Here is a 26,091-nt window from a genome sequence, read left to right on the forward strand (position 1 = left end):
CACCAGGGGAGTTAGTACATGTAGGATGCTTGGGACAGTTGCCAACAGGGAGAACTTAGTATTTATTATTTTACGGTTGCTATTGTTATTACTAGTATCATAACCTTTAAAAATTCTATTGGGTTTTCAGAGGAGAGTGGCTACGTTTTCTTTGTATGACATGCACAGGCTTTCACAACCTGGCAGTCCCAACCATCCTGAGCGTTTCATCATTTTTGGAATTCAAACTATTTTCCACCTGCAAATCTTGGTACACATAGATACCGTCTGCCAGGAAAACCCCATTTGCCTGTCATCATCCAGGCAATTAATTCCTTTTCATCCTGTTGGACTAACACACATCTGTGAAACCCTCTCCACCACCTATAAACAGGGGTGGGCTCCCTTCTCAGTGCTGCCGTGGCACATCACACAGCCCTCGATTATCTGACAGCATTTTAAAAATTTTAATTCATTATTTATTTATTTTTGCTGTACTGGGGATTGAACCCAGGGCACTTACCATGGTACTACCCCACTAGCCCTTGTTTATTTTTAAGACAAGGTGTCACTAAATTGCCCAGGCTGGCCTCAAACTTGGGATCCTCCTACCTCAGATTCTCCAGTATCTGTGATTACAGGTATGTGCCAACGGTTGCCAGAGGAAAGCACTTTTTTATGGGTTTTGTAAATATTTCCATCTGCCCATGTGAGTACTGGTTTGGATCTGCTATTTTTCTATATCCTAAACACAATAGCATAAATGCTAATATTTGTTGCATGAAAATAAATGAGCGTTGCCTGGGAATTTAATAAAAGGGGGCAAAAATAAGTAACCTGGTAGAATATTGTTGTTTGCTTAAGTGACTTTTAAGATACACAACAGGCATATTGTGTAATGACGTAGGATCCCTAGGTTTTAAGTTCTGTAAGTCCTGTGCTATTCATCCTTCAAGATAGCTCAGGGGTGATATCTGCGAAGTGTTTGCTGTTTGCCATTTGACATCTGCTCTCTCACCATTTCACCCGCACCGCTATCACCGTACCGCATCATTTACTCTCGCCTCCCCACCAGAATCCAGGTGTGTATTTCCACCTCTTGAACCCGAGGGGTGAATATTTGGGGGATGGTATTGTGCAGCCCTGGACTAGTGAATTCATTGCTCACTACACCTCCTGCCTCAATTTCCCCACTGTGACCGGCACAGAGGAAATCTTCCGGGGACTGCGATTTAGTGTCGGGTGGGCGGACACCGAGGTGCACCAGGGGCAGGTGGAGCGGCGCGAGGCGTCTGAACCCCGCTCAGCGCCTGGCGCGGGACGAGACGGGGCGGGGAGTTGGCCGAGGGGCGGGGCAGGCAGGAGCGCGGGGCCGACGGGCGGGACGTTGAGGGGACTCGCGAGCGCCGGCGATGGGCCCAGCCGCGAGGCTGGCGGCGCTGCTGGCGGTGCTGGCGCTCCGGGCCGAGGACCCGGCGGGGGTAGCGGCGCGAGAGGACACGTTCTCGGCGCTGACCTGCGTGGCGCGCGCCCTGGCGCCCGAGCGCCGGCTGCTGGGGCTGCTGCGGCGCTACCTGCGCGGGGAGGAGGCGCGACTGAGGGACCTGACCAGGTGAGGGCGTGGAGGGTGAGCGCCGCCGAGGACCCTGAGTGGCAGACACTGTGGCCAGGGGTGGGGAGTGACTCTGAGGCTCAGTGTGACCTACAGAGCCACTGTCACTGTATGCGGGACCCTTGGACACCGTGGGGGAGCTGTTTCATACTGCACACCATGTGGGAACACACACACACACCAGATCCAGCCTCACACAGAGAAGTTGATACTCTGTGGGAAAGTGTGGCGGGGTGACTGTCTGTAGGGCCAAGTGGGACCTCACAAGAGCTGTGTCGAGCTGTGTGGGACCTCAGGCTCTGTGTCACATTGCCACAGGCACAGGCACGGGAAATGTTGCATTGAAATAGAAACACTGCCAGAGTGAGTTGGTGTGAGAACAGGGTGATGCTGTATCTCAACGTGTATTGGATTTTCTTTTAAATTGTAGATGGACACAATACCTTTATTTTATTTATTTATGTTTGTATGTGGTGCTGAGGATGGAACCCAGGGCCTCACACATGCCCAACAATTGCTGTACCACTGAGCTATAGCCACAGCCCTGTGTATTGGCTTTTTGAGCCCCCACTGTGAAGTACTATGTGACCCAGCAAACTGATGTTTAGTATGAGGAATCAGATGACATTCTGCTACCACGTAAGAGATGGATGTGTCACTGGGACACAATATGGATATCATACTGTGCATATGAAAGATGACAAATAATTGTGCAGATCACTATATGAATAATGCTTTATTAATTCATCCAACACATATGTTTGAGTGCCCACTCTAAGCCCTGCACTGTTCCAGGCACTGGGGTTAAAATGGTGAAAAGACCTAACTATGTCATAAAAGAGTTTGGGTCTTTAGCACTATTATTCTATTAGTGTTAATCAAAGATATATTTTCTCTCCCTTGTTTTCCTCTCTCTCTCTCTCTCTCTCTCTCTCTCTCTCTCTCTCTCTCTCTCCCAGGATTGAAATCAGGGGCATTCAACCACTGAGCCACATCCTCAGCCCTTTTTCATATTTTTTATTTAGAGACAGGGTCTTGCCAAGTAGCTTAGGGCCTTGCTAAATTGCTGAGGCTGGCTTTAAACTTTCAATCCTTCTGCCTCAGCCTCCAGAGCTGAGCCATTGGAATTACAGGTGTCTCCCACCCCCTACCGTGCCAAACTTTCCTTCTCTTTACACACGAAAAAGCTGCTCAGGTGGTGGGTGGGAGCCTCCAAGGAGCCTGGGCGGGGAGACATTGTTTCTTGAGGTTGGGAGTAACTCTAAGGCTCAGTGTGATCTCCAAACCTACTAAATACTAAATAAATGGTAACTGAGATGTTATATGTGTGTGAAAGTATTTGACACCAAGAAAACACTTTGAAAAGCCCTACTTGATGCTAGAAGACATTGAGGGTAGCATTAATAGGCAGATGCTCAGTTTTTTGCTATCCAAGCAAAAAACTACACAATATGGGATAAATTATTATAAAGCTGGGGATTCTGGGACATGATGATCATGTATTAACTCAGCATCAAATGATGAAAGATGAATGTTTGTATATAGTACCATATGTATCACTATGTGTTATGCCTTCTCTGCTTGGAACATTGAGAAACCCACAACCCTGTAAGAAGCAGTGATTGTGACCATCTCGCTATTCAGCATGCTAAAATTGTACTTATACAAGTGACCCTGTCAGATGTATACAGCTGAGACAACACAATGAGCTGTTATAAAACTTTCAGTGAGGGCTGTGGTTGTATCTCAGTGGTCAAGTGCTTGCCTATCACATGTAAGGCGCTGGGTTCGATCCTCAGAACCATATAAAAAAAATTAAAAAGATATTGTGTCCATCTACACTAAAAAAACTTTGAGTGTGTGTGATATTAATACTGATTCTGGAGTGACACGGGGAAAAGGTGTGTGGGACTCTGGCTGGCTGTGTGAGAGTCCATGTAGAAGAGAATTTGGAGATGTGTGAGCGGCTTGTCACAGTTTTGTCACAGTGGGAGGCCTTGCATAAACCTTATTTCATTTGATTCTCACAATGCTTAGGTTTGTTTTATGCTCTTAGTAAATGAGAGATCATCTAGTAGCTTGTCCAAGATTATAAATCTAGGAGCTAGCAAATCCATGATAGGATATAGTTCTCTTGACCCTGTTTACCCAATGTTCTTTCCATCATGCTGCAATGTCCGTCCTGCTTGCTTTGTCTGATATGCCAGGACACAGACCAAGCCCCATAACTGCAGGAGGTTTTGTTAGTGGCCAGAGTATGTGATGGCTCAGTGCCTGGATTCAAGAGTTCAGTAGACCTCTGTTTAAATTCTAGACTCTGGCCTTGGACATGTTCCCTTATCCCTTGAAGCTTTAAGCAGCTTGTCTATCAAATAATGATAAAAATAGTGCTACCCCCCTCATAGGATTGTTGTAAGGATTGATTACTGTGTAAAGGTATTTATCATTGTGTGTGACATGTAATAATTACTTGACAAATGTTAATGCTACCTGATTATTGTTCATTAGGACTGGCTGATGAAATTAATCCCCACTGTTGGCTCTAAGCATTTGCTAGAATTCTAAGAGGCCAGATAGAAAAAACAATTAGAAAAGTTCTAAATCTGTTTCTCAGATAATTTATGAACATTTTATTTTGTAAAGTTTGATTAAGTTGTAAAATTGTGAAGTTTGATATTTTGGAGACTCTAATTCTGTTCTCTAGTTATACTCAAAAACCCAGTGAAATATTTGCTTTTTAAAACATGAATTTTGGGCAGTTTCTGCTCGCTTTTCTGTACCTCCAATATGGTAATCTTATGTAATTTCAGATGTTATTTCTAAAGCCCCCAGTTTATATTTTTTGAATTTCTAAGTTGGGAAATGAAATATTTTTGGATGTTGAAACGACTCCCTACCCCAAGTTAATGAATAAAATTTATACTAGTTATAGTATCTATCATTATATTCTAGCATAATCCGTATATTACCCATACATATATAGTTAACCTATAGTTTTTTTGTTGTTGTTGTTGCAGTTTAAAAACTATGAAGTGTGAATAGATTTAGAATTAGCAACAATTTTTTTCTGGACTAAGAATTAAGTATTCAGAATGTCTCAGAAGCACTGAGACAAAGCCATTTCTGAGTTTCAAAGAAGAAACACACTGAGTTGAAACAGCCATGTCCTGGATCAGATAACCAACCAAGGCTATGTTTTATGCAGGAAATGGGTTGCAAATTTTCTGTGCAAATTCTTGAAGAAAAGGATCAGATTTTCCACTCTCAGAAACGTTTGTTAAAGCAAAAAGCCATTTAAGAAACCCTGAGGTTTGAATTCAGCATCCCGTAACTCAGTCTCTGGAAGCTAGCTATTTGCTCAGACACTGGGCATAGGGCCAATTTTTGGATTCCAAACCAACCTCAGATATCAGTCAATATATTTTTTCCCCTTTTTTCTTTGTGGAACAGAAAAAAAAAACAAACAAAAAACCCCAGCATATTTGAACAGTGGATTGGGTTGATGTGCTCTAGTAAAGATCAAACTCCTGACCTAAACAAATCAACCCCAAAATGGAAAGTGGGGTGAAAGAAAACAAAGATATAGACAGTACTTTTAATTTGATGGATGGCTTAGAGCAAATATTCATCTCTCTGCCTTGCTTCTTTCCCTTCATGCCTCAGTTTTCTCAGATGCCTGTTAAAAGTTAGTCTTTAAGCTAATGAGGAGTCTACTCAGTCGTGGTCAAGGTGGGGGAAGAAATAATGGAATGTGCGTGTCGAAGGGACATATAGAGACCTTCTAGACTAGACTAACTTTTTATTTTATAGAGTTTGAAACTGAAGGTGGGTTGGAGACTGCGTCCAAGTAAGTCTCGGGCCTCCTCCCCGCTCTTCCCTGTCCAACATCTTATAAAATCACTGCCTACTCAGTCTCAATTGTTCCTGGACTTGCTTTTTAAGCTGGGTTCGGCCCAAGTCTCTGCTTGTACATTTTTTGTCGTCTAGCAGTGGAATATCTTTTACTAAATAGTTCCATATGGAGCCAAAACAGGAAATAATGGGCAGTGAAATGATCCCACACCCTGGAGGCTGATTTAGTTTCAAAACCCTGGAGTAGCAGCTCACAGACTGCCCTGTCTTTGGGATCAGAGACATCCCGGAACTTGACAGACATCCCATGTCCTGCCTGGGTCACCCAGGCCCAGGTTCTTGTTCCTTAATTTATGTTGAATTGAACATTCTTCTTCCCAGAAACTTCTGGGCTAGTCACTTCTATTTCAGGCCCCCTTTCTTAGTTGAGAGCCCCAGTCTTTAGAAATCCTCAGATCAGACTCTGCATCCAGGGATTGAAATCCTTTTGCCCTGCCAGCCCTCTCTTCTTCTTGTTCATGCCATTCTACTTGCTCATTCTTCCCAAAAGACTCATAGTCTCATGTGTTCTTGGACACATTCATATTCTCACCTTGAACACATACTTTTTTTCTTTTTGTTATTATATTATTTTTGAAATTAATAATATTTAGATAAAGGGAAAACACTCTAAAAGGACAGGACTAACATCCTTAACCTGCCCTATTAAATATAACCAATAGATTTCAATCATATAAATTCCATCAATGTGTTGGAAATAGAATGACCACAGTATGCCAGGAGAGAAAGCAGCATCTTTTGCTAATATGAACACTATTGTAGGACATACAAGGAAGAGATAGAATATTTGGAAAGAAGATCACTTCAGGTCCCATCATATCCAGCCCTTTTCTGCAAATGTCACCAATCTGAAAAGTTGGAAGTGAACTGGACAATCCCAATCTATTCCCCATTACAATCATCACCAGCTTCTACATTGTCTTCTTCCTGAATATCTCCCTTGAATCCATCCCATCTTTTGCCTCTGTAATCACTGTTGTAGACTCCCGTATCTCTTGTACAATTTTGAAGGGACCTCCTCCCTGGTCTTTCTGTCTCCAGTCCCTTCCACTTCTGAATCCTCCCCACCCTCTCATGGATTTATGTATGTAAAAATAAAGTGATTCCACTCTCACTTGTCTCTTAAAACCTCCCTTGACCTAATCTGGCCAATTAACCACCCTGTCTCTGTACTCCCCACTATGTCTTGTTCTTAAACCTGGTATTGCATCTGTAATATAATTATTTGTGTCTGTTTTACCCACTGGACTGTGAGTCCTTGAGGCCAGGTTTTTATTAAAATTTTTTTCCTCAGCTTCTATAAAAGTATATTTCATTCATTTTTGCATAGAAATATGAATTGAACTTGGGTACACACAGTGATGAGAAATATATTTTGGGGGGTCCGTAAACTTTTCGTGCATTGGCTCTATCTTTCTTCTGTATTCCCACTATCCAGCGTGGAGTCTGACATCTAGAAACTAACCAGATAGATTAATAGGTTAAAATGAATAAATATAGGTCAAGTCTCTGCCCCTTTGTATACACTGACCCCTGTTGGCTCAAAGAAGATTGTTCCTCTCTTTGTTCAATCACCACAGGAAACGTGGCAGAATCAGCTGAGAACTCAGTCTTCTGAGTTAGGCAGACTTGGGCTCATTTCTGGTTTTGCCATTTACTAACAATGTGGCCTTGTTCCAGTTTCCTCTCCCATAAATGGGCAAAATAAATACACTAAGAGTTGTTGGGGGGATTAAATGAGGCAGTATATTAAAGAATGCCCAATCATGGTAAGGGCTTAGTAAGTAGTAACCACTGATATTTTAACAAATCCTTCAAGAATCAGATTAAATGCTCTCTCTTCTGGGAAGTCTTTCCTCACCTTTTCTAACTGGGTTAGATGAACTGCTTGCAAGCTCCCATAAGATTATATGTTTAATTTCTCATAGCATGTGTCACAGTTATCATAATTTTTTAAGAGAGAGAGAGAATTTTTTAATATTTATTTTTTTAGTTTTTGGTGGACACAACATCTTTATTTTATTTTTATGTGGTGCTGAGGATCGAACCCAGTGCCCCGCGCATGCCAGGCAAGCGCACTACCACTTGAGCCACATCCCCAGCCCCAGTTATCATAATTTATTCAACAGTGTTTTGAGTTTCTGCCAGACACTAAGTATTGTATATAGGGTGATAACAGAATAAAAAGACTTACTTTTAAAAAATTATTTGTATCTCTAAGACCTAGCATGACATACAGCATTTAGTATAGACTTATTCATTCAGTGAACAAACAAGTAGATAGACCTATTTTTAATTTTGTTACTGGGGATTGAACCCAGGGGCTCTCAACCACTGAGCCTATCCCCAGCCTGTCTCCCTTTTAAATATACCTTTATTTTATTTATTTACTTTTATGTGATGCTGAGGATCGAACTCAGGGCCTCACATGTGCAAGGCAAGTACTTTCCCACTAAGCAACAACCCCATGCCTCCACAGCCTTTTTTTGCATTTTATTTAGAGACAGAGTCTTGCTGAGTTCCTTAGGGCCTTACTAAGTTACTGAGACTGGCTTTGATTTTGTGATCCTTCTGCCTCAGCCTCCCAAGATGCTGGGATTACAGGATTACTGTGCCCAACAGACCTACTTTTAAAAAAATCTATTTTTATATTTATTTTTCATTGTTGATGGACCTTTATTTTATTTGTTTATTTTTTACGTGGTGCTGAGAATCCAACCCAGTGCCTCACACATGCTAGGCAAGTGCTCTACACTGAGCCACAACCACAACCCCAGACCTACTTTTACTGAATGTGTAGTTTTCATATTCTTTGTGCTTCCCTGGCTTTTTGGTTATCCTGTTACATGAGTTTCAAGAGGTTCAGAATTTCAGTTTTAGCTACTCCCCACCCCTGCTGCCCTTGGGATCAAATCCAGGGCCTGGTGTATGATAGGCAAGTGCTCTACCACTGAGCTATCCAGGGTGAAGTCTGACATCCCCCAGCCCCATTTTGTCCTTTACTCTTAATGTATGCACAGCATACAACCAACTTCCATGAGTGGAGTAGTTGTATCAGGAGGTGAGCTCATTCTACTCCTCTCTTTCAGGTTCTATGACAAGGTGCTTTCACTCCATGAGGACCCAGCAGCCCCTGTGGCTAACCCTCTGCTTGCCTTTACTCTCATCAAACGGCTGCAGTCTGACTGGAGGAATGTGGTACATAGCCTGGAGGCCAGTGAGAACATCAAAGGTAATGAGGAAGAGGGCTGGAGGGTGAGGGGGAAACTCCTGTCTTCTGACTCAGTCAGTGGTAAGGAGAGGAACTCTGGTGGGATGCGATGAAGAGTAATGGAGTGGGTACGTGTTAGTTGATGTTCTTAGCTCTTGTAAGTTCAAAGAATTAGGTCTTCTTGTTAGTAAGTTATATGATTGTGGATTGGAAAACACTTTCATGTCCATAGTCTCTGATCTTCACTATGATCCTGTGAGGATGTACAGGATCTATCATGCCATGGGTATGTGTGTGAAAGAGTGGTCTTCTGGTAGTTCCTATTTCACTAAGTTTTTGATGGGAAAATACAATGTCATCTGCAGCAAGAGTACTTTCCTAACTTATTCTACTTGTACTTTAAGAAGTTTGTTGGCTTTTAGAAAGTGAAGAGAAAGAAAAGTTGTCCCCCTGTAGGGCAAGATTCCTAGGGTTATAAGATGGGACAATATGGTGAGGGTGTATGCCTATTTTGTTCTTCATTTACTCATTCTAAATGTTCCTCTACCCTGTTCCAGTAACTGTGATTCTCAGGAACTGGGAACACAATACAAATAAAACCTTATCTCATGGAATATTTGAATGGGTGGTCATGCTTTGCAAGCATTAAATGCTTAATACTTTTTTTTTTTTTGATGGCACTGGGGATGGAACTCAGGGCCTTGTTCAAGCTAGGCAGGGGCTCTACCACTACCTCATCCCCAGCCCATTACCTGTTTTTTTTGAAGGATAAATTATGTTTTTACTAATTTTACAGTTCTTAAGGATGGTTATGAGAAGGTGGAACAAGACCTCCCAGCCTTTGAGGACCTTGAGGGAGCAGCACGGGCCCTGATGCGGCTGCAGGATGTGTACATGCTCAATGTGAAGGGCCTGGCTCGAGGTGTCTTTCAGAGAGTCACTGGCTCTGACGTCACTGACTTGTACAGTCCCAGACGGATCTTCTCCCTCACAGCAGATGATTGCTTCCAAGTAGGCAAGGTAATTGTATTCAGAGAGAAGGCCAATTGCTTAGCTCTAGTTGCTTGTGGATGAAATAAGTATGTCTGAATTGCTTTTACATATTTCTCATACTTACAGTAAACTTGGAAATTTGATATTATCCCCATTTGCAGAGAAAGACACCAGATTCAGGGAGTGTAGATAATGAAGATTACACAATTCTAAGCAGCAAACTAAATTTTGAACTTGGTCTTTAAAACAAATCTCACGTTCTTTCCATGGGAAGGTGAGGTGATCATATACTTAGGATGCCCTTGAGAGTGAAATGGGTATTGTTAATTGTGCCAGGACAAAAGACATAAATTAGGCAAAATGATCCTTTGGTCACCCCAATGATTACCCCTGCTAGTAGATGAGCCACTGGGTGGAAAGGGAAAGCAGGCTGAATGGGTGGGGAAAGGGAGAAGATATGGTGATGTGAAGATAAGATCATGGAAACTCCGCCTCCTGAGACTTTCTGGAATCCTCTGCAATGTTTCCTAAGTATTTGGAAATACTAAGTTAAATCAGTGTCAAAAAACTGAGGCCATTCACTGTAACATTACTTGGGGAAATAGACTTCAGGAACCTCTTATATGATGTGTTTAACTGGTCTTTGATCACAAGTTATAATCACACTTGAGATCATTTTATAATATACTCTTTGCCAGCCTTTGCCTTAAGAAGTAATGGAGGGGCTGGGGTTGTAGCTCAGTGTTAGAGCGCTTGCCTAGCACAGATAATGCACTGGGTTTGATTCCCAGCACAACATAAAAATAAACAAACAAAATAAAGGTATTGTATCTGTCTACAACTAAAAAAAAAATTAAATGAAGCAATGGAGTAAATGCTTTTTAATTTTAAGGTGCATATTAAAAGGAAGTGAATTTTTCCTGACTTCTACAATATTCATTAGCAGATCTGATAGTGGGCTTTGTAGGTCCTACTTCAAACTTTTAGGAATCAGTTTCCAAATTACCACTACAGAGTGGGTAACCCTGGGTCTCTCTGCATACTATTTTCCCTTTCTGAGGTCCTGAGTGGAATCAGACCCCAATTGTCATGTTCATGGCTAATTTAAATTTAAGTCAGTTAAAGTAGTTTGATGTATGGTACCAATATGAACTTCATCAGTGAGGCCTTTCTGAAACTAAAACCGTATGTTGAAAATTTAGTAAATCACTCTGGAAAAACTTCCTGGCAATCCTTATTTCTATATTTATCTATTTATTTTGAAAGGTAAAACATTACAAATATCAGAAGAGTACATGAAATAATATAACAAGTAACTTTATAATTAAAATTATATATGTTCGAATTTTGCTGTTTCAGCATTTTTCTTAGATTTTTTTTGTTTTGTTTCTGGTACCTGGTATTTTCCTTTTTTTCCTTGAAAATATATAGTAAAATGATTTTTGTATTTTGTTTAAAATATCTAAATATTTCTGGAAGAATTTCAGTTATTTCAGCTGACTACATTGCTAGAACTTAAAGCTGCTCATGGAAGTATTCATTAAATAAATAGTTAAATAAATAAATAGCTATTAAATAAATAAATAGCTCAGTGGTAGAGTGCTTGCCTAGTATGCAGGAGCGTCTGGGTTTAATCCTAGCACCAGAAAAAAGAATAAAATAAAATAAAAGGTTAACTTAGTAGAAAAAGTTCAGTCATTTTTTAAATGTTATTCTTCAGCTCAATCCTTTCACAAAGAGGAAACTTGAGGAACAGAAATGTAAAACAGAAGGTTAATGGAAGTCCTAGGATGGGAATTAATTTACTATTTAGGCTACAAGCTGCCATATCTCTAGGTTCCATTCTGTCAGGATGTTACACCTGAATTTTGTAAGAGTTTTTCCAACTCTGTGACTGTAATTCCATGTTGTTTCCAGTAATGACTTCCAGGAAATTCCACCTTCCGGTCTGGTTTTCTAGTTAGCGTAAGCTATTAGGAGACAGGAGCTATGCTTGGCACATGTTGCCATATTGCCCAGCATTCTGACATTTAATCAGAACAACTCCACTGAGCTGCCACAGCATTCCCATCTCTGCCTTCACTGCGGTGTCTAATGCATTTGTCACAATGATTGGTTTGCTCTTGTACCTTCATTTGATTCAAGTTCTTCAAGGACAAGGACCACCAAGAATATAACGCTCAGCAAATACTGAATAAGTAAATAAATTTAATCCATTTCTCACATTGCCACCAGTAATATCTTCCTTAACAATGTGACATTTAAGACTGTAATTAGCTTAGCTCACGTTCCTTATGTTTATTTTCTGTTTCTATGGAACATATTCTGTCTTTGACTTCTGTTTTTGCCATTCTCCCTTTTTTTATTTTGATACATGGGATTAAACTCAGGGGCACTCAACCACTGAGCCACATCTCCAGCCCTTTTTAATATTTTATTTAGAGACAGGGTCTCACTGAGTTGCTTAGGGCCTCACTAAGTTGCTGAGGCTGGCTTTGAACTTGTGATCTTCCTTCCTCAGCCTCCAGAGCTGAGCCTCTGGGATTACAGGTGTGCACCAGCACACCCAGCCCATTTTCCCATCCTAAAATGCTCTTCTTCCTTACTTCTGTTCTTGAAACCTTTTCCTTCTTCAAAGAAGGCTATCTCAGATGCCGTTTCCTGCATGAACCTTAGACTCCCAAGTCTCCTCACTTCTCTATCTCTCCAAAGCATATTATGCGTTTTCCTTCAAGCATTCCTACCATTCCGTTATGGTTTCTTGAGTTCATATCTCTTTTCTCTCACAGATAATACAGTCCTTAAATGCAACAACTCTTGTGTCTCCTCTCCACCTTGTACAATGCCTTGTATATAATAGATGTTCAGTAAATCAAATTAAAATTAATTTGAGGTTAAGACTTGCCTTCTTGGGTTCCAAAGGCTGTTTTACTCTTTAAATCATCATTTCCTTTCCTCTGCCTGTGGACTAAGCCTTTAGTAGTGGTACTTGTGTCCCTGCAGGTGGCCTATGACATGGGGGATTACTACCATGCCATTCCATGGCTGGAGGAGGCTGTCAGTCTCTTCCGAGGCTCTTATGGGGAGTGGAAAACAGAGGATGAAGCAAGCCTAGAAGATGCCTTGGATCACTTGGCCTTTGCCTGTTTCCAGGTAGGGGAGTGAGTGAAGCTCACTGCTTGTATCATAATAAAGGTAATGCTTTACAACTTTCTAAGCATTTTCTTGTCTCTTAATTTATTTCATCTTCCCAATAGGACCAAGTGGGAAGGGCATTTATTTTATTATTTCCATATATCACATGTGAATAAACGGAGTCTACAAAAAAATTCTAAACTTATCATGAAGCTCATATTAGGAGGCAATTAGTTGGGTCATGGTAGCTGTAGATCACTTGTTTGTGCTCTCAGCAACTCATAGCTCTTCACAGACATTGTGTCATGATGTTGCCATGGAGGAAGAAGTTTGAGCGCTGTCCCACTGAATCCGGCTATAACATGTCTGGTGTCTGTCTCCAGAGCTGGCATTTTTGTGCTGTAGCACCAGCCTCAGTGCCTCATGCAGCTGTTATCTTCCCTTGGCACTGTTGAAGGACTACTTGCTGTGCCTCACTTAGAGGTTCAGTTCCCTAAGTACACAGCTGCCATCTTTTTGTATTGTTAACCCCATTTCTCACTGGAGTTGTGCAGTATTCAAGAATAGGCTGAAAAAAAATCTCTATGGAGTCAGTTCCCTGGTTTCCAAAGCTAATAAACCATTTTTATTTCCTTAATTCCTTTTTTATTTTATTTTATTTATTTTTACAGTGCTGGGGATTGAGCCCCGGGAATGCTAGGCAAGCACTCTTTCACTGATCTAAACCCTCAGAACCCCCGTATTCAATTTTCTTTCCTTGTTTTCCTAAGAAAAATGAGGGTGGTGTGGGTGGTTCAAACCCACATGTTACTGTGAAAACAGTCGTATCCTCAGCGCAGCTGATACTGTTCACTCATGGAAGCTCCTGAGTCTTTATTGTAAAATGTCTGTGTGCTTTTCTTTACTCTCCTACTTAATGGCTGCATGTTAAAGTGAAAATGGAATAGTTATGATGTAATAAAGGGGGAGAAGATTTGAGTTTCAATCAAGGAAGAAAATGGAGATTTGATGTAGAAAGACTTAGAGAAGGTAGCCTGATGTAGCACATCCCAAAAGATGAGATGTTAAATACAGTGCCCAATTATTATTATTTTGTATTATGCAAAGTGTTTGCAGTGCCTGGATTTCAGTGGGGGTCATTTTTATCACATTGCTCATTGCATATCATATTTTAATGTGCATATTGCTTTTATCACTAAAATGAATTCTTAATATGCTAAAGTAAGATGAAAGGATTGAAAAGATATTTTTTATCAGCTAATCATCATTTGGAAGCACCCAAAGGAGGATTGCACCCCACTGTATGGGATTCTGTTGCCCAGATTGGTCTAGAAATCTCCTATTTCCTTTTGACCAGTTGAGCTCAAGGTTGAATGGCTGCAGGGACAATTAATTCTTATGCATTGGGGAATGTTTCTCTTTTGGTTCGGGGAAACATTTGCTTCCTTCCTCTGACTTTCTATACCCTAGAAATAAATTATAATTTTAATAGAGTTTTTATAGTTTCATTTAAATTTAATAACAAAATACCCCGTCATTATATCATTTTGCATACTTTGAGATTTGAGTGCCTTAAAGGAAGCTTATCTTAATTTATTTTTAAGAAATTTTTACTAAATTACCCTTGTTCTTCTGGTAAGGGTGGTAGTAAATCATTTATAAGTGAGGAGTCTGAGGACACCTGATTTTTGCTGCAGAGTCACAAATTCTCTACATCTCTAGCCTGCTGCTTCTTTCAAAGAGCCTTATTATCTACTTGATAACAAGAATATTTTATAGTTTAAAAAATGTCCATTGAATGATTTGGTCAGAGAGTATATCTTTAATACAGTTAACACTTTCTTTTCTTTTTTTAATAAGGCAGGAAATGTTTCGTGTGCCCTGAGCCTCTCCCGAGAGTTTCTTCTCTACAGTAAGTGATGATAAGATAATCCAGCCATTGGTCTGACTTTTGCTTTTGGCCTGTAATCCCTGCAAAGTAAAGTACAGTTATCTATTTTCATTCTTTTAATTTTGTTGTCTAAAGAACATTTCAAATTTGGGTGAGATCTCATGTATATTCACATCAGTGCACTGGGAGAAATTTGTAAGTCAGTTGGAAAATGCAGAGATGTCAACCTGTCCCTTCCCAGCTTGTTCTTCAAAGGGAACAAGCCTAGGCTGGGAACCAGTTTCTTCAGAGACATTTTATTTTATTTTATTTTTTATTGGTTGTTCAAAACATTACAAAGCTCTTGACATATCATATTTCATACATTTGATTTAAGTGGGTTATTAACTCCCATTTTTACCCTGTATACAGATTGCAGAATCACATCGGTTACACATCCACATTTTTACATATTGCCATACTAGTGACTGTTGTATTCTGCTACCTTTCCTATCCACTACTATCCCCGCTCCCCTCCCCTCCCATCTTCTCTCTCTACCCCATCTACTGTAATTCATTTCTCTTCCTTGTTTTTTTTTCCCCTTTCCCCTCACATCCTCTTATATGTAATTTTGTATAACAATGAGGGTCTCCTTCCATTTCCATGCAATTTCCCTTCTTCTTCAGAGACATTTTAAAGACCTAGGTTTTGGAAGACCCAGGAATGAATGAAATCAATGTGTGCTGTGTGTGCAGGAAGGAGCATGATTCAGAGGATTATTCACTTTGGCTGTTTACAGAGAGCTATCTGTTCTTTCCTTTAAAACCAGAGCTCACTTTGCTAGGTGAGCACCCTGCCCAGGTGGTTACAGTTCAGCTTCATTCCCCTTCAGGGAGAGCCTTACCGATAACAAAATGAGTTCAACTGGAGGAAGACGCTTCCTGTCTCAGCTTGGATAATTTTGCTTAAAATTTTGGTAGTGAATGGCTTCCTAGGTTTTCTTTTAATAAGGTATTTAGATACTCAAATAAGACACAAAAGCTATTTTAATTGTCCTAATATTTATAAGGTATTTCATGTAGGACTTTATAACTGTATTTATTCAGTACTTCTTAATGAATCCATTTAGTAAAGTCTGCTCTCCACGTCTGTGAACCCAACCACCCAACCAACTTCAGATTGAAGATGGTTGAAAAAAATGGTGTCTGTTCTGAACACATACAGAATTTTTTTTTGTCATTATTCATTAGGTGATAACAGTAAAACAACTATGTAATAGCATTACATTGTATTGTGTATTACAAATAATGTAGATGGGGCTGGCATTGTAGCTCAGTAGTAGAGCACTTGCCTAGCACACATGAGGGACTGGGTTGGATCCCCAGCACCACATAAAAATAAATAAATAAATACATCTACAACTAAAATTTTTTTAAAAAAGAAAAATAATAATGTAGAGATAATTTAAAGTTTATGGGAGGATGTGCACAGGTTATATACAAATACTATATCATTATATATAAGGGGCTTGAACATCTATGGATTTCTGGAACCAGTCCCCTGTGGATACAAAGCAATGACTGTAACAATTATTCCTTTCTGATAATTTGGCGAACAGTAGGATATGGAAGTTATTAAGTGGTCTGGAAACTCATGAGCATTACTAATATAAACAAAATTAAAACTCAGCCTTCCTTTATTTCTTTGTGCTTGATCTATTAAAATCTGTGTCTCAGGGGCTAAAGTTGTGGCTCAACGGTAGAGTGCTCGCCTAGCATGTGCAAAGCCCTGGGTTTGATACTCAGCACCACATAAAAATAAATAAAATAAAGGTATTGTGCCCAACTACAACAGAAAAATAAATATATTTTTAAAAATCTCTGTCTCTCCCCCCAAAATCAAAATTGTGTGCTATCACAGGTGAGTAAATAGGGCTTAGTAAGTTGAGGGTCCCAGCTCATTCTAGCTTTGCAGTATTTTTCACTTGAGTTTGGGCTCATCATTTCCATTCTCCAAAGTCTGATTTTTCCTTTTGTTAGCAAGGAATAGTAACTTCTGCGCACTCCTTTGCTCTTTTGCCAGGGTGGTTGTGGTGGTTAGAAGCACACGGGGCTCTTCAGACACTTTGGGAGCATTAGAACAATTCAGCACCTCCTTCTGAGATGCACTGAGAGTCATACACAGAGGCCAGCGGGCCATGGGTAGCTGCCAACCCATGGGACATCTTGCAGCCAAAGTGGGCACAAACAGGTGGGCACAAGCAAGACTCAGGGTTTCTCAAGGGCTTGTGGGAATTAGCCTAGAACCCAGATCTAAAATCCCTTTGTCTCATATTGCACTGCTCTAGGCCTAGGCCTGTTAGGAATGCTGAGGGATCTAATGGAGCCGAGGATGAATTAGCTTCGGGTTCCCCAGGGAAGAACAGGTTGGGTCGCTGTGCCATAGGCTTTGACTCTCTGGACTTCCTTTTGTTGTCCTTACCATGTTTTTTCTTCTTTTTAAAAAATATATCTTTATTTTATTTACTTATTTATTTTTATGTGGTGCTGAGGATCAAACCCAGTGCCTCACTGAGCTACAACCCCTAGCCCCTGACATGTTTTCTTCTAAGCGGTCATTAGACTCTGAATTCTGGGAGGTTAGCCTCTAGCACAGTATCTGGTTGTTTATTGAGCATTTATTGAATGGATGGGTAATGAATGAATGAACAAATTAATGAATGAAGTTTCTATTCTATGGATAAAACTAACCATAATGCCATCCCAGAACAGTCATCTTCATGGTCCCTGGATCTAAGAGTGTAGGTACCACCTTCCTTCCCAAAACCTTTTGCACTTTCAGATCCACCGGGTGCAAGTCAGTCTTTTTTAAATACCAGATTCTCTTCTGGGAATATGGGCACTGACAAGGAGTTATTCAGAATGTCCTAGAGCCAGTCTTCTGTGACAGTAAAGTTGCAGGAAATCTTGGTAGCACTTTCTGGGGCTAGTGTTTGTTAATCTGTATTATTCCCTGCTCTGATTTTCCCCAGGCCCAGAAAATAAGAGGATGGCCAGGAATGTGTTGAAATATGAAAGGCTGTTGGCAGAGAGCCCCCACCAGGCTGTAGCTGAGACTGTCATCCAGAGACCCAGAGTACCTCACCTGCGGACTAGAGACACATATGAGGAGTTGTGTCAGACCCTGGGCTCCCAGGTAGGATTCCTCAGGAAAAAAGAAAGGGGATAGGCCTGGCTACAGAGTGAGAAGCTAGAATTTGGACAGTGAAAAGGGGAAAAGCTGATGCCTTGAAAAACAATAAAGCTCCCTTGGACAGTATCCAAGTAACCATATTCAATATCTCTCAAATTCCTGGTTTTATGCTTTAGTTCCCCTAAGATTATTTCACTCTTAGGTCCATCTTCTTTTATGCTGAGTCTATTTTTTCCTTCCAGCCCATTCGATACCAGATCCCTAGCCTCTACTGCTCCTATGAGACCAATTCCAGCCCCTACCTGCTTCTGCAGCCCATCCGGAAGGAGATCATTCACCTAGAGCCCTATGTTGCTCTCTATCATGACTTTGTCAGTGATTCAGAGGCTCAGAAAATTCGCGAGCTTGCAGAACCATGGGTGAGTGTCCCCAAATCTCCTGTGTCTTCACGTGCCTGGAATTCAGAGCTTGAGAAAGGAAGGCTCCACAGCTAGTCCCTTCATCATCCAGGGGTTCAGAATGCCAGCCAGCCCATAAGATGGTGGAGGAAATCACAACAGCAGTTGCCTCTAGAGGGAAAGGATTAAGTGGAATGAGGTGCCAGAGGATTTTTTCTAGAATGTTGAAAATGTGCCCTCAGTATCTTCTTAAGAGTGTGGAGTCCATAGCTGTACACAGTTGTCAAAACTCAGCAAATGGTCCACTTGAGGTCTATGCTTGTCATTGTACGTAAATCTCACCTCAATAAATAAAAAGGAAACTTCCCCAAACACCAGCCATTAATTAGTAGAAGAAATGGAAAACATGACAGGGACAAGGAATAAAATCCTAATACATATTTACAGACTGACAGCTGGAAAGATTATTTAGTTCAACTTCATAATCTTGTTAAAGAGGGAACTAAGGCCCAGGGAGAGGAAAGTCATACATGTAGCAATGTCATTACTGACACTTAGAGGTAGATTGGTTGCCGTTCTGCTATTCTTGTAGCCTAAGTTACGTGTGGTAACAAGCAGCCCCTGAATCTAGTGACAGTCCCCACATTACATGTCTGTCCTGGGTGGGCTGCAGCTTTGCCCTCCCATCTCCACTCTGGGACCCAGCCTGGCAGAGCAGCAAATATGGACTGGAGGGAGAACAGCAATAATCGTTTTAACCCAAAGTCTCTCTGGGCAAGTCTGGAATCTTTGTACATGATGTTTTTGAAATGATCAAGCTCTATTGGTGATGGGACAATATATTTTCAATAGCGTCAGCAGTCACATTTGGCCAGCAGTGGCTTTTTACTCAGAACAGCTCTGTTGCTATGGTATGGGACAGGTGGCCCACCCAGAGATGTTCATGGAATCCTTCAGGACAGGTCTTCCATGTGGCACACAAAAGCCTTACCAGACTCCCTTCCCCCAGAAGTTATGGATGCCTGACTGGCCTTTGATTCTTCCAGAAGTAAGCCCTGGGTTTGTGTGGCAGTGTCCCCCCAACCCCCCACTCCCCACAGCTGAGCACAGAAGCTGCAGAGGCTTGAGTTGGATTTACCTGTTTCCTTTCCGCTGTATCTTTCCAAAGCTTGCTCTGTCATCACTTGTCTATCCACATCCTGCCCACCCTGGAAAATTCTGTTAAAACCCCACGCCTCCCTCGGGCCTGCTAGTCCTAACTGCTCTGGTCTACTTTCATTGGTTCTTTGAGTGACTCTACATTTCAGAGCACTTTGGTGGGGGCAGCACATGTAATAATGCATTCCTCCTCTGAACTCAAAATTTTTGTCATGAGTTGTTTGGTAATTAACTTTTAAATTTTGGTACCAAGAATTGAACACAGTGGCACTTAACCACAGGGCCACACTCTGTCCCTTTAAAAAAAAATTTTTTTTTTTTTTTTTGAGACTGGGTCTCATTGAGTTGCTTTAGAACCTCATTCAGTTGCTGAGGCTGACTTTGAATTCATGATCCTCCTGCCTCAGTCTCCTGAGCGCGTGCCACCATCCCAGCTAGTCTACCGTTTATATGTTGTTTGATGTTAGTAGCTGTTTCATGGGTTAGTACTCTGTCTCCCTGGCCACACTATAAACTAGCAAGCATCATGTATTGTCTTTCTTAAAATGCCTTTGCCTGTGTTGTGCCTCCTGCAGTCAGCGTAATCTTTAAAAGCCAGATTTCCTTCTAAATGCCTAGCTTTAACTCTTTAATGGGTCACTGTGTCCTTAAATGTTTACAAAGCGCCATGGCCTGACTGCTGCTCACCCCTTTCACCACATCTCCCTCTTGTACTTGACACTCCACTGCAGGGAGCTTTCTTTTCTGTAAATGGCTTGTGCTGTTTCTTCTTTCTGCCTGCAAAACTCTTGATGTCTTTTTACCTGTATGATTGCAATGGGTCTTATGGATATCCTGGGAAGCCTTCCTATCCCTGTAAGAGTGGCCTAGATGCCCATCTTTGTATTTCCACAGCACCCTGTACTTGCTGTTATGGCCCCATTATATGACATGTGGTCAAGGACTCTAGGTTAATGTATTGTTCTTCCAATGCATAGCAGAATACTTAGGACAGAAGACAACAAATAAATTGAATGACTTGGAGGTAAACAGTAAATGAATGTTAAAGGAGTTAGGTACAGAGTAGCTCCTTAATTGGAGAATTTTTAAAAATATTTTTTTTGCTTGTTGATGGATCTTTATTTTTTTTAATTTACATGCGGTGCTGAGAATTGAACCCAGTGTCTCACATGCGAGGCAAGCGCTCTACCACTGACCACAACCCCGGCCCAGGATTTTTTTTTTTTAAGTCCTTGATTTTGCCCTAAAATAACAGAAGGAAACATCTTTCATCTGTCCTTTTTGAATTCCTCCTCTCTCCTCTATGCATATCCCAGGAAGAGATACCAGGAACGATTAGTGAAGGATGGATAGAGGTAATATCAGTCACCTGATTCCCTGCATCCTAATCTTGTGGAACAACAGGCCAAGGAACTTGTTGAGGTGCTGTGTAGACTGTCCCCACTAGAATCCCAACTGCCTGGGAAGCACCAGGGCTGGCTGAGTCCTGGGAGTACCTTTCAGCACAGGGCACTGTTTTGTTCATCTGTTTGTTTGCTTAATCCATACTGAGCACCTCCCTGCCCAGCTCTGTACCCTGGGGGCACAGCTGTGAAAACAGACCAAGACCTTGCCCTCACAGAGCTGCTACTCTGATGACAGAAGCAGAAGTAGACACATCCTCGTGTAAATAAGTAATGTTTATCTTTCGGTCCCTCATTCAGTGATTTTGCCATTAGGAGGTACTTTATGAAAAATAATTTAAGAGCTATATATAACCAGATATTCACAACAAAATAGAGACATTGAGTTAAATCAGTGACTTCAAATTGTTTATAGATTTTTCCTCATCAAGGCAGTTGAAGTAAAAGGGATTGTGCTTCTCTGTGAGGAAGGGCTTTTGTTAGAATCATTCAAATGAAGCAGCTGCCTCTGAGCACACACTTTGCTGTTATGGAAGGAGCTCATTTAATTCAACAAACACCAAGTGCAGCCTACCTTATGTGAGGGCTGGTGACCCACACTGTGCTATACAAAGAAGGATGAGAAATAGCCCTTGTTCTTATCACAGACTAACAGACACAAAGTAGATTCAAGAATCAGTTCATTTCAGTTAGACAAACTTTTATGAAGTGCTTGCTGGCTACCAGATCCTGTGGTTAAGGATAAGATTTTTGGTCACTTGTTTTGAGTTTTTTCATTTTCAAGACTGACCCATCCCTAAAATAGTACCATGTGCAAAATATCTTCTAATGACCAAGGAACTGGCTATTGTCTATGTTTGTGCTTCCATAAAGGGCATGTCTGTGGGCATGACAGCCCCTCCCCGTGCATCATAACTGCCTGGACTTTGTCTCATGTCCTTCCCACCAGCTCCAGAGATCAGTGGTGGCATCAGGGGAAAAGCAGTTGCAAGTGGAGTACCGTATCAGCAAAAGGTAAGAGGAGCCCTTCCTCTCAGACTCCTGGGCCCAGGCACAGCTGACTGCCCGGTTGGCAAGGACACTTGGAGACCCTACAGGTCAATGTTGAAAATGTTATATATCTCTACATTCTTTCTGAGAGGAAGAAGTTTCCACTGTCCTCACTCGAGTTTGTTATATTTCTGAGGAATTCATGAGGGAGGCCATGAGGGAAAGACTTGAAAAAAACTCCTTTGCCTTCCACCCCAGAATAAGCATATAATTATTCTTCTAACCAGGATCACTTTTCCAGAGAATTTCTGCCTGCATTTGTAATTTGACTTTATAAGGTTCCATTCCCACCTCCTGATTCATATGCAAGCACAGCTTGCCAACATTCAGCAAAAGGGATGAATAGACTTCCAAGACCTCAGGGCTTCTCCAGAGGAAGAGATTCAACTGTGGGAGTCCAGCTTTTCCTCTTCCCTCGACCCCTGCCCTCCCCTTGAATCCCTTATTTGCACTGAGGGGACTGATGATACAGTAGGAGGAAAAAAAATCTCCCTCTAAGCCACCGGAGACAGGGAGACAGCGTTGGCAGCCTCCCTGGGGAGAGACCAGATCTCAGAATGGATGGTTAGTTTGCGTTGCCTAGGAAATGAGGTGAGAAATGAAAGCTTTCATTCAGAATCATTTTGGCCTAACTGGTACCTTTAGCATTAGGAGTTATTCACCAATATTTAAAAGGTCTGTGTGACCTCAACTTCATTGTCTTTTCTAACCTTTCTGAAATTCTTGTGTTAAAGAATATTCAATCTTCTATTTAGATTTGTTTCCTTTAGGGGAATAGGTGATATTTTCTTTTCAGATCAGACTACCTCCATCCTCTCACATCACTCCTTAATCCTCTGAATTTTGGTTCTGTCCTCATAACTCCACTGGAATTGGTCTCTCAGAAGTCCTTGGGGAGCTCTGAATTGCCAAATCATTTTCTTAGCTCACAACCTTTGTTACAGAGCAAGGGCCTGCCTGTGGGGCCAAGTAGCTGCAAAGGTGAGGCATTGTGGAGGTCCAGTTCTTGGGATCACACCAGAGAGCTTTCAAACATGTTGTTCAGAGGCATGAGTTTATTAGAAGGAATAGGAGAAGGGGACATTCTCAAGGGAGAGAGTGGGTCCTTACAGAGAGGAGAAGGGCCACATCCTACTCCTGCCCTCCAGTTCTGTTGAGGGTCCCAGAGAAGTTTCCAGAGAGTCCCACACAGGTCCACCTCTTGACTTTTGACTTCAGCAGGATTGCATCAAACTTCCAAGCCCCACTGCACATGCTAAAGGCCCAAAGCAACTCTAAGTCTCTTTGGCACATTGAACTTGTTCTTACAAAAAAGTCACTTCAGGGTAATGTGTTCTGCTTATTGGCATTTTGGTCCTGTATTTCTCCTGCAGATAGCAGGTTGGTTGCTGAGAAATGTAATATATATTTAGTTATAGATGGATACAATAACTTTATTTTATTTATTTTTATGTGGTGCCTCATATATGCTAGGTAAGCACTCTACCAGTGAGCCACAACCCCAGCCCCAATGTAATACATCTTATTAACTTAACCCAGGCAGGGCTGCAGATAAATTAAATTACTTTTTTTTTTTTTTAAGAAAGCACATGGGAGTCAGCTCAGTTTATAGAATTATCCCCTTAACCTCATGTTCCCAACACTTATGTCTGTCTGCTGTCACCTTCACTATCAATTACCCATTTCTCAGTCCATTTTTGGTTGCAATAATTGGATACTACAGAATGGATAATATATAAAGAATAGAAGTTTATCTAGCTCACAGTTTGCAAGTTGGGAAGTTTATGAGCATCTGGTAAGGACCTTTGCACATATTTATCATCACACCTTCATGCTTGTACTCATGCAATTTCTTCAGGCTGGAATACACCTGCTCTTTTCCGTCTGTTGAATTGGTATACACCCTTCAGAATTTTGTTTAAATGTTATCATTTTACCTAATTGCCTTGGTAGAATTAACTCCTTCCTCTCTGCTCCCCAGCAGTTTAAAGTGTATTTCTCATTTTCTCACTCTACTTATTTTCTGTTAGTCATCATTTAAAGAGCAAAGAAGTGGCCTTCCAATGTCATGCCAGGGTTCTTCCCTTCGAAGCCTTCATGGTGTTCCCATGAGGCTTTGCTTGGGGAGCATGTTCTCATTTCCCTGGAACCTAAATTCTGATTCCAAAATTTTACTTTGTCAGAATCTCAACAAGACATTTAGGAAGAGTCTGAGCTGTATGTTCTTCGGTCTTTGACCTGTCCTGGTTTCCCAGAGATGCTCCTGGAATTCACAGCAGTCACCAACACAGCTTACAAAGCATCCTCATAGTGTTTCTCTCAACAATCTTCATGAGTCTGTGAAGCAGATATTATTATTATCCTCATTTTATTGAAAAGCACACTGACTCTTAGGCTCAAAATTAAGTACCTGACTTAGGATCACACAGAGAGAGGATCAGGAACTAGTCTTATTACTTTAATTCTTCCCTCCCTCCCTTCTTTCTTTCTTTTGGGTCTTACTATGTTGCACAGACTGGCCTCAAATTCCTAGGCTCAAGTGATCTTCCTGTCTTAGTCTCCTGAGTCGCTGGGACTACAGGGGCATGCTAGAATGTTCAGAAATCTTCTTACTTTAAATCCCAAGCTTTTCCATTATGGCACCGGCTTCCTCTGTTGTAGAAGTCTTTACCACATAGCAGTTTCAGGGGCAGTCACAGTCATGAGTGTCGCAGTCATGGGCACCATGCACCTTTGCTCTATAGCCTCAGCACCTAGCTCAGAAATGGGTCAGGGCCTCCGAGAATGTTTAATTGACTGAATGAACCTGTGAATGTTGAGACAGAAAGCAAAGTGAATTGGGCAGACTTAACATGAGGGATGTGTATTTGATCAGGCATTCATGCTGCTTCTTTTCCCCTCTCCCCTGGCCCTCCAGAACTTGTATCCATTTGATCATTTATTTATTCATTCACAGACATGACATGTAGTCATTTCCAGCACTGAATCTCTGATGTTCTACTCTGTGGTATGTTTTAGTGCCTGGCTAAAGGACACTGTTGACCCAATGCTGGTGACCCTTGACCACCGCATCGCAGCCCTCACAGGCCTTGATGTCCAGCCTCCCTACGCAGAGTATCTCCAGGTGGTGAACTATGGCATTGGAGGGCACTATGAGCCTCACTTTGACCATGCTACGGTAATAATGGGTCCGATGACCAATCTTCTGAGGCCAAAGCGAATGCATTGCTTATTTATGTGAGATGTAGCTCTTGTAGGGCTCTCAGAGTCATACAAAACGAAATCTTAGAACAAAGGTTCTTATTTAAGGAATATCTAAAAATCTTGGTTTTAGCTGATTGTTGCTGGTTCATTTTCTTATCTGTTATCATTCCACTTTCCAGAATTTGCTATGTTGGCAGAATGAGGCCTGTTATGGAATCTTGTCTCCTGTTCATTTGGGGACTTCCCAGGGAGGACTGTCCTTATCTCAGCCCTTCTTCTTTTCTTATGATCTCAACTGCCTTCCTTTGCTGGCAGTAACAATCAATTTTTGAGGGTTAAAAAAACAGCCCCCAAATCTAACTATACATTCAACCCCAACATTATTAAAATTCCAGAGGGCTTATTTTTGTAGAAATTAACACACGGATACTAAAATGTATATGGAAATGCAAAGGACTAGAATAGCCAAACAATTTAGAAAAAGAAGAACAAAATTGGAGGCTATACACTACCTGATTTCATGATTCACTTGTTCATTTGTTCACTGACTCATTCACAGACATCATATAGTCATTTCCAGAGTAGAGCTACAAGAACCAGGGCTGTATATGGTATTGGTGGAAGGACAGAAACATAGGTCAAGGAAACAGAATGGAGGATCCAGAAATAAGCCTGTACAATTATGGTCAGTTGTTTTTTTCACAAAGATGCCAAGGAAACTCCATGAAGAAAATATAGCCTTTTCAACAAATGGTGCTGGGATAATTCAATAATCTACCAGCAAAATAATGATAGCAACATCAGAATCTATTTCATGACATTTATGAAAATCAATGCAAAATGGATTGTAGATGTATATGCAAAATATAAAACTTCTAGAAGAGGGGCTGGAGTTGTGGCTCACCTTGCATGTGCGAGGCACGGGATTTGATCCTCAGCACCACATAAAAATAAATAAAATGTATATAAAACA

At 41.3% G+C, this 26,091-nt stretch overlaps 1 protein-coding gene across 1 annotated transcript in view; it reads left to right on the top strand.

The window, feature by feature from the left end:
• Positions 1-1,367: 1,367 nt before the first annotated feature.
• The window catches only part of P4ha3 (prolyl 4-hydroxylase subunit alpha 3), a 34,205-nt gene continuing 9,481 nt past the window's right edge, over positions 1,368-26,091 (top strand). Inside the window, exons 1-9 of the mRNA XM_015477428.2 lie at positions 1,368-1,591; positions 8,593-8,735; positions 9,511-9,734; positions 12,711-12,860; positions 14,703-14,754; positions 17,745-17,908; positions 18,148-18,324; positions 21,814-21,878; positions 24,933-25,092. Of these exons, the coding sequence (XP_015332914.1) occupies positions 1,392-1,591; positions 8,593-8,735; positions 9,511-9,734; positions 12,711-12,860; positions 14,703-14,754; positions 17,745-17,908; positions 18,148-18,324; positions 21,814-21,878; positions 24,933-25,092 (1,335 nt within the window). The 5' untranslated portion in view covers positions 1,368-1,391. The remainder of the gene's footprint in view (positions 1,592-8,592; positions 8,736-9,510; positions 9,735-12,710; positions 12,861-14,702; positions 14,755-17,744; positions 17,909-18,147; positions 18,325-21,813; positions 21,879-24,932; positions 25,093-26,091) is intronic.

This window comes from Marmota marmota, unplaced genomic scaffold (assembly GCF_001458135.2).
Source record: "Marmota marmota marmota unplaced genomic scaffold, marMar, whole genome shotgun sequence".
Classification (NCBI taxonomy): Eukaryota; Metazoa; Chordata; class Mammalia; order Rodentia; family Sciuridae; genus Marmota; species Marmota marmota.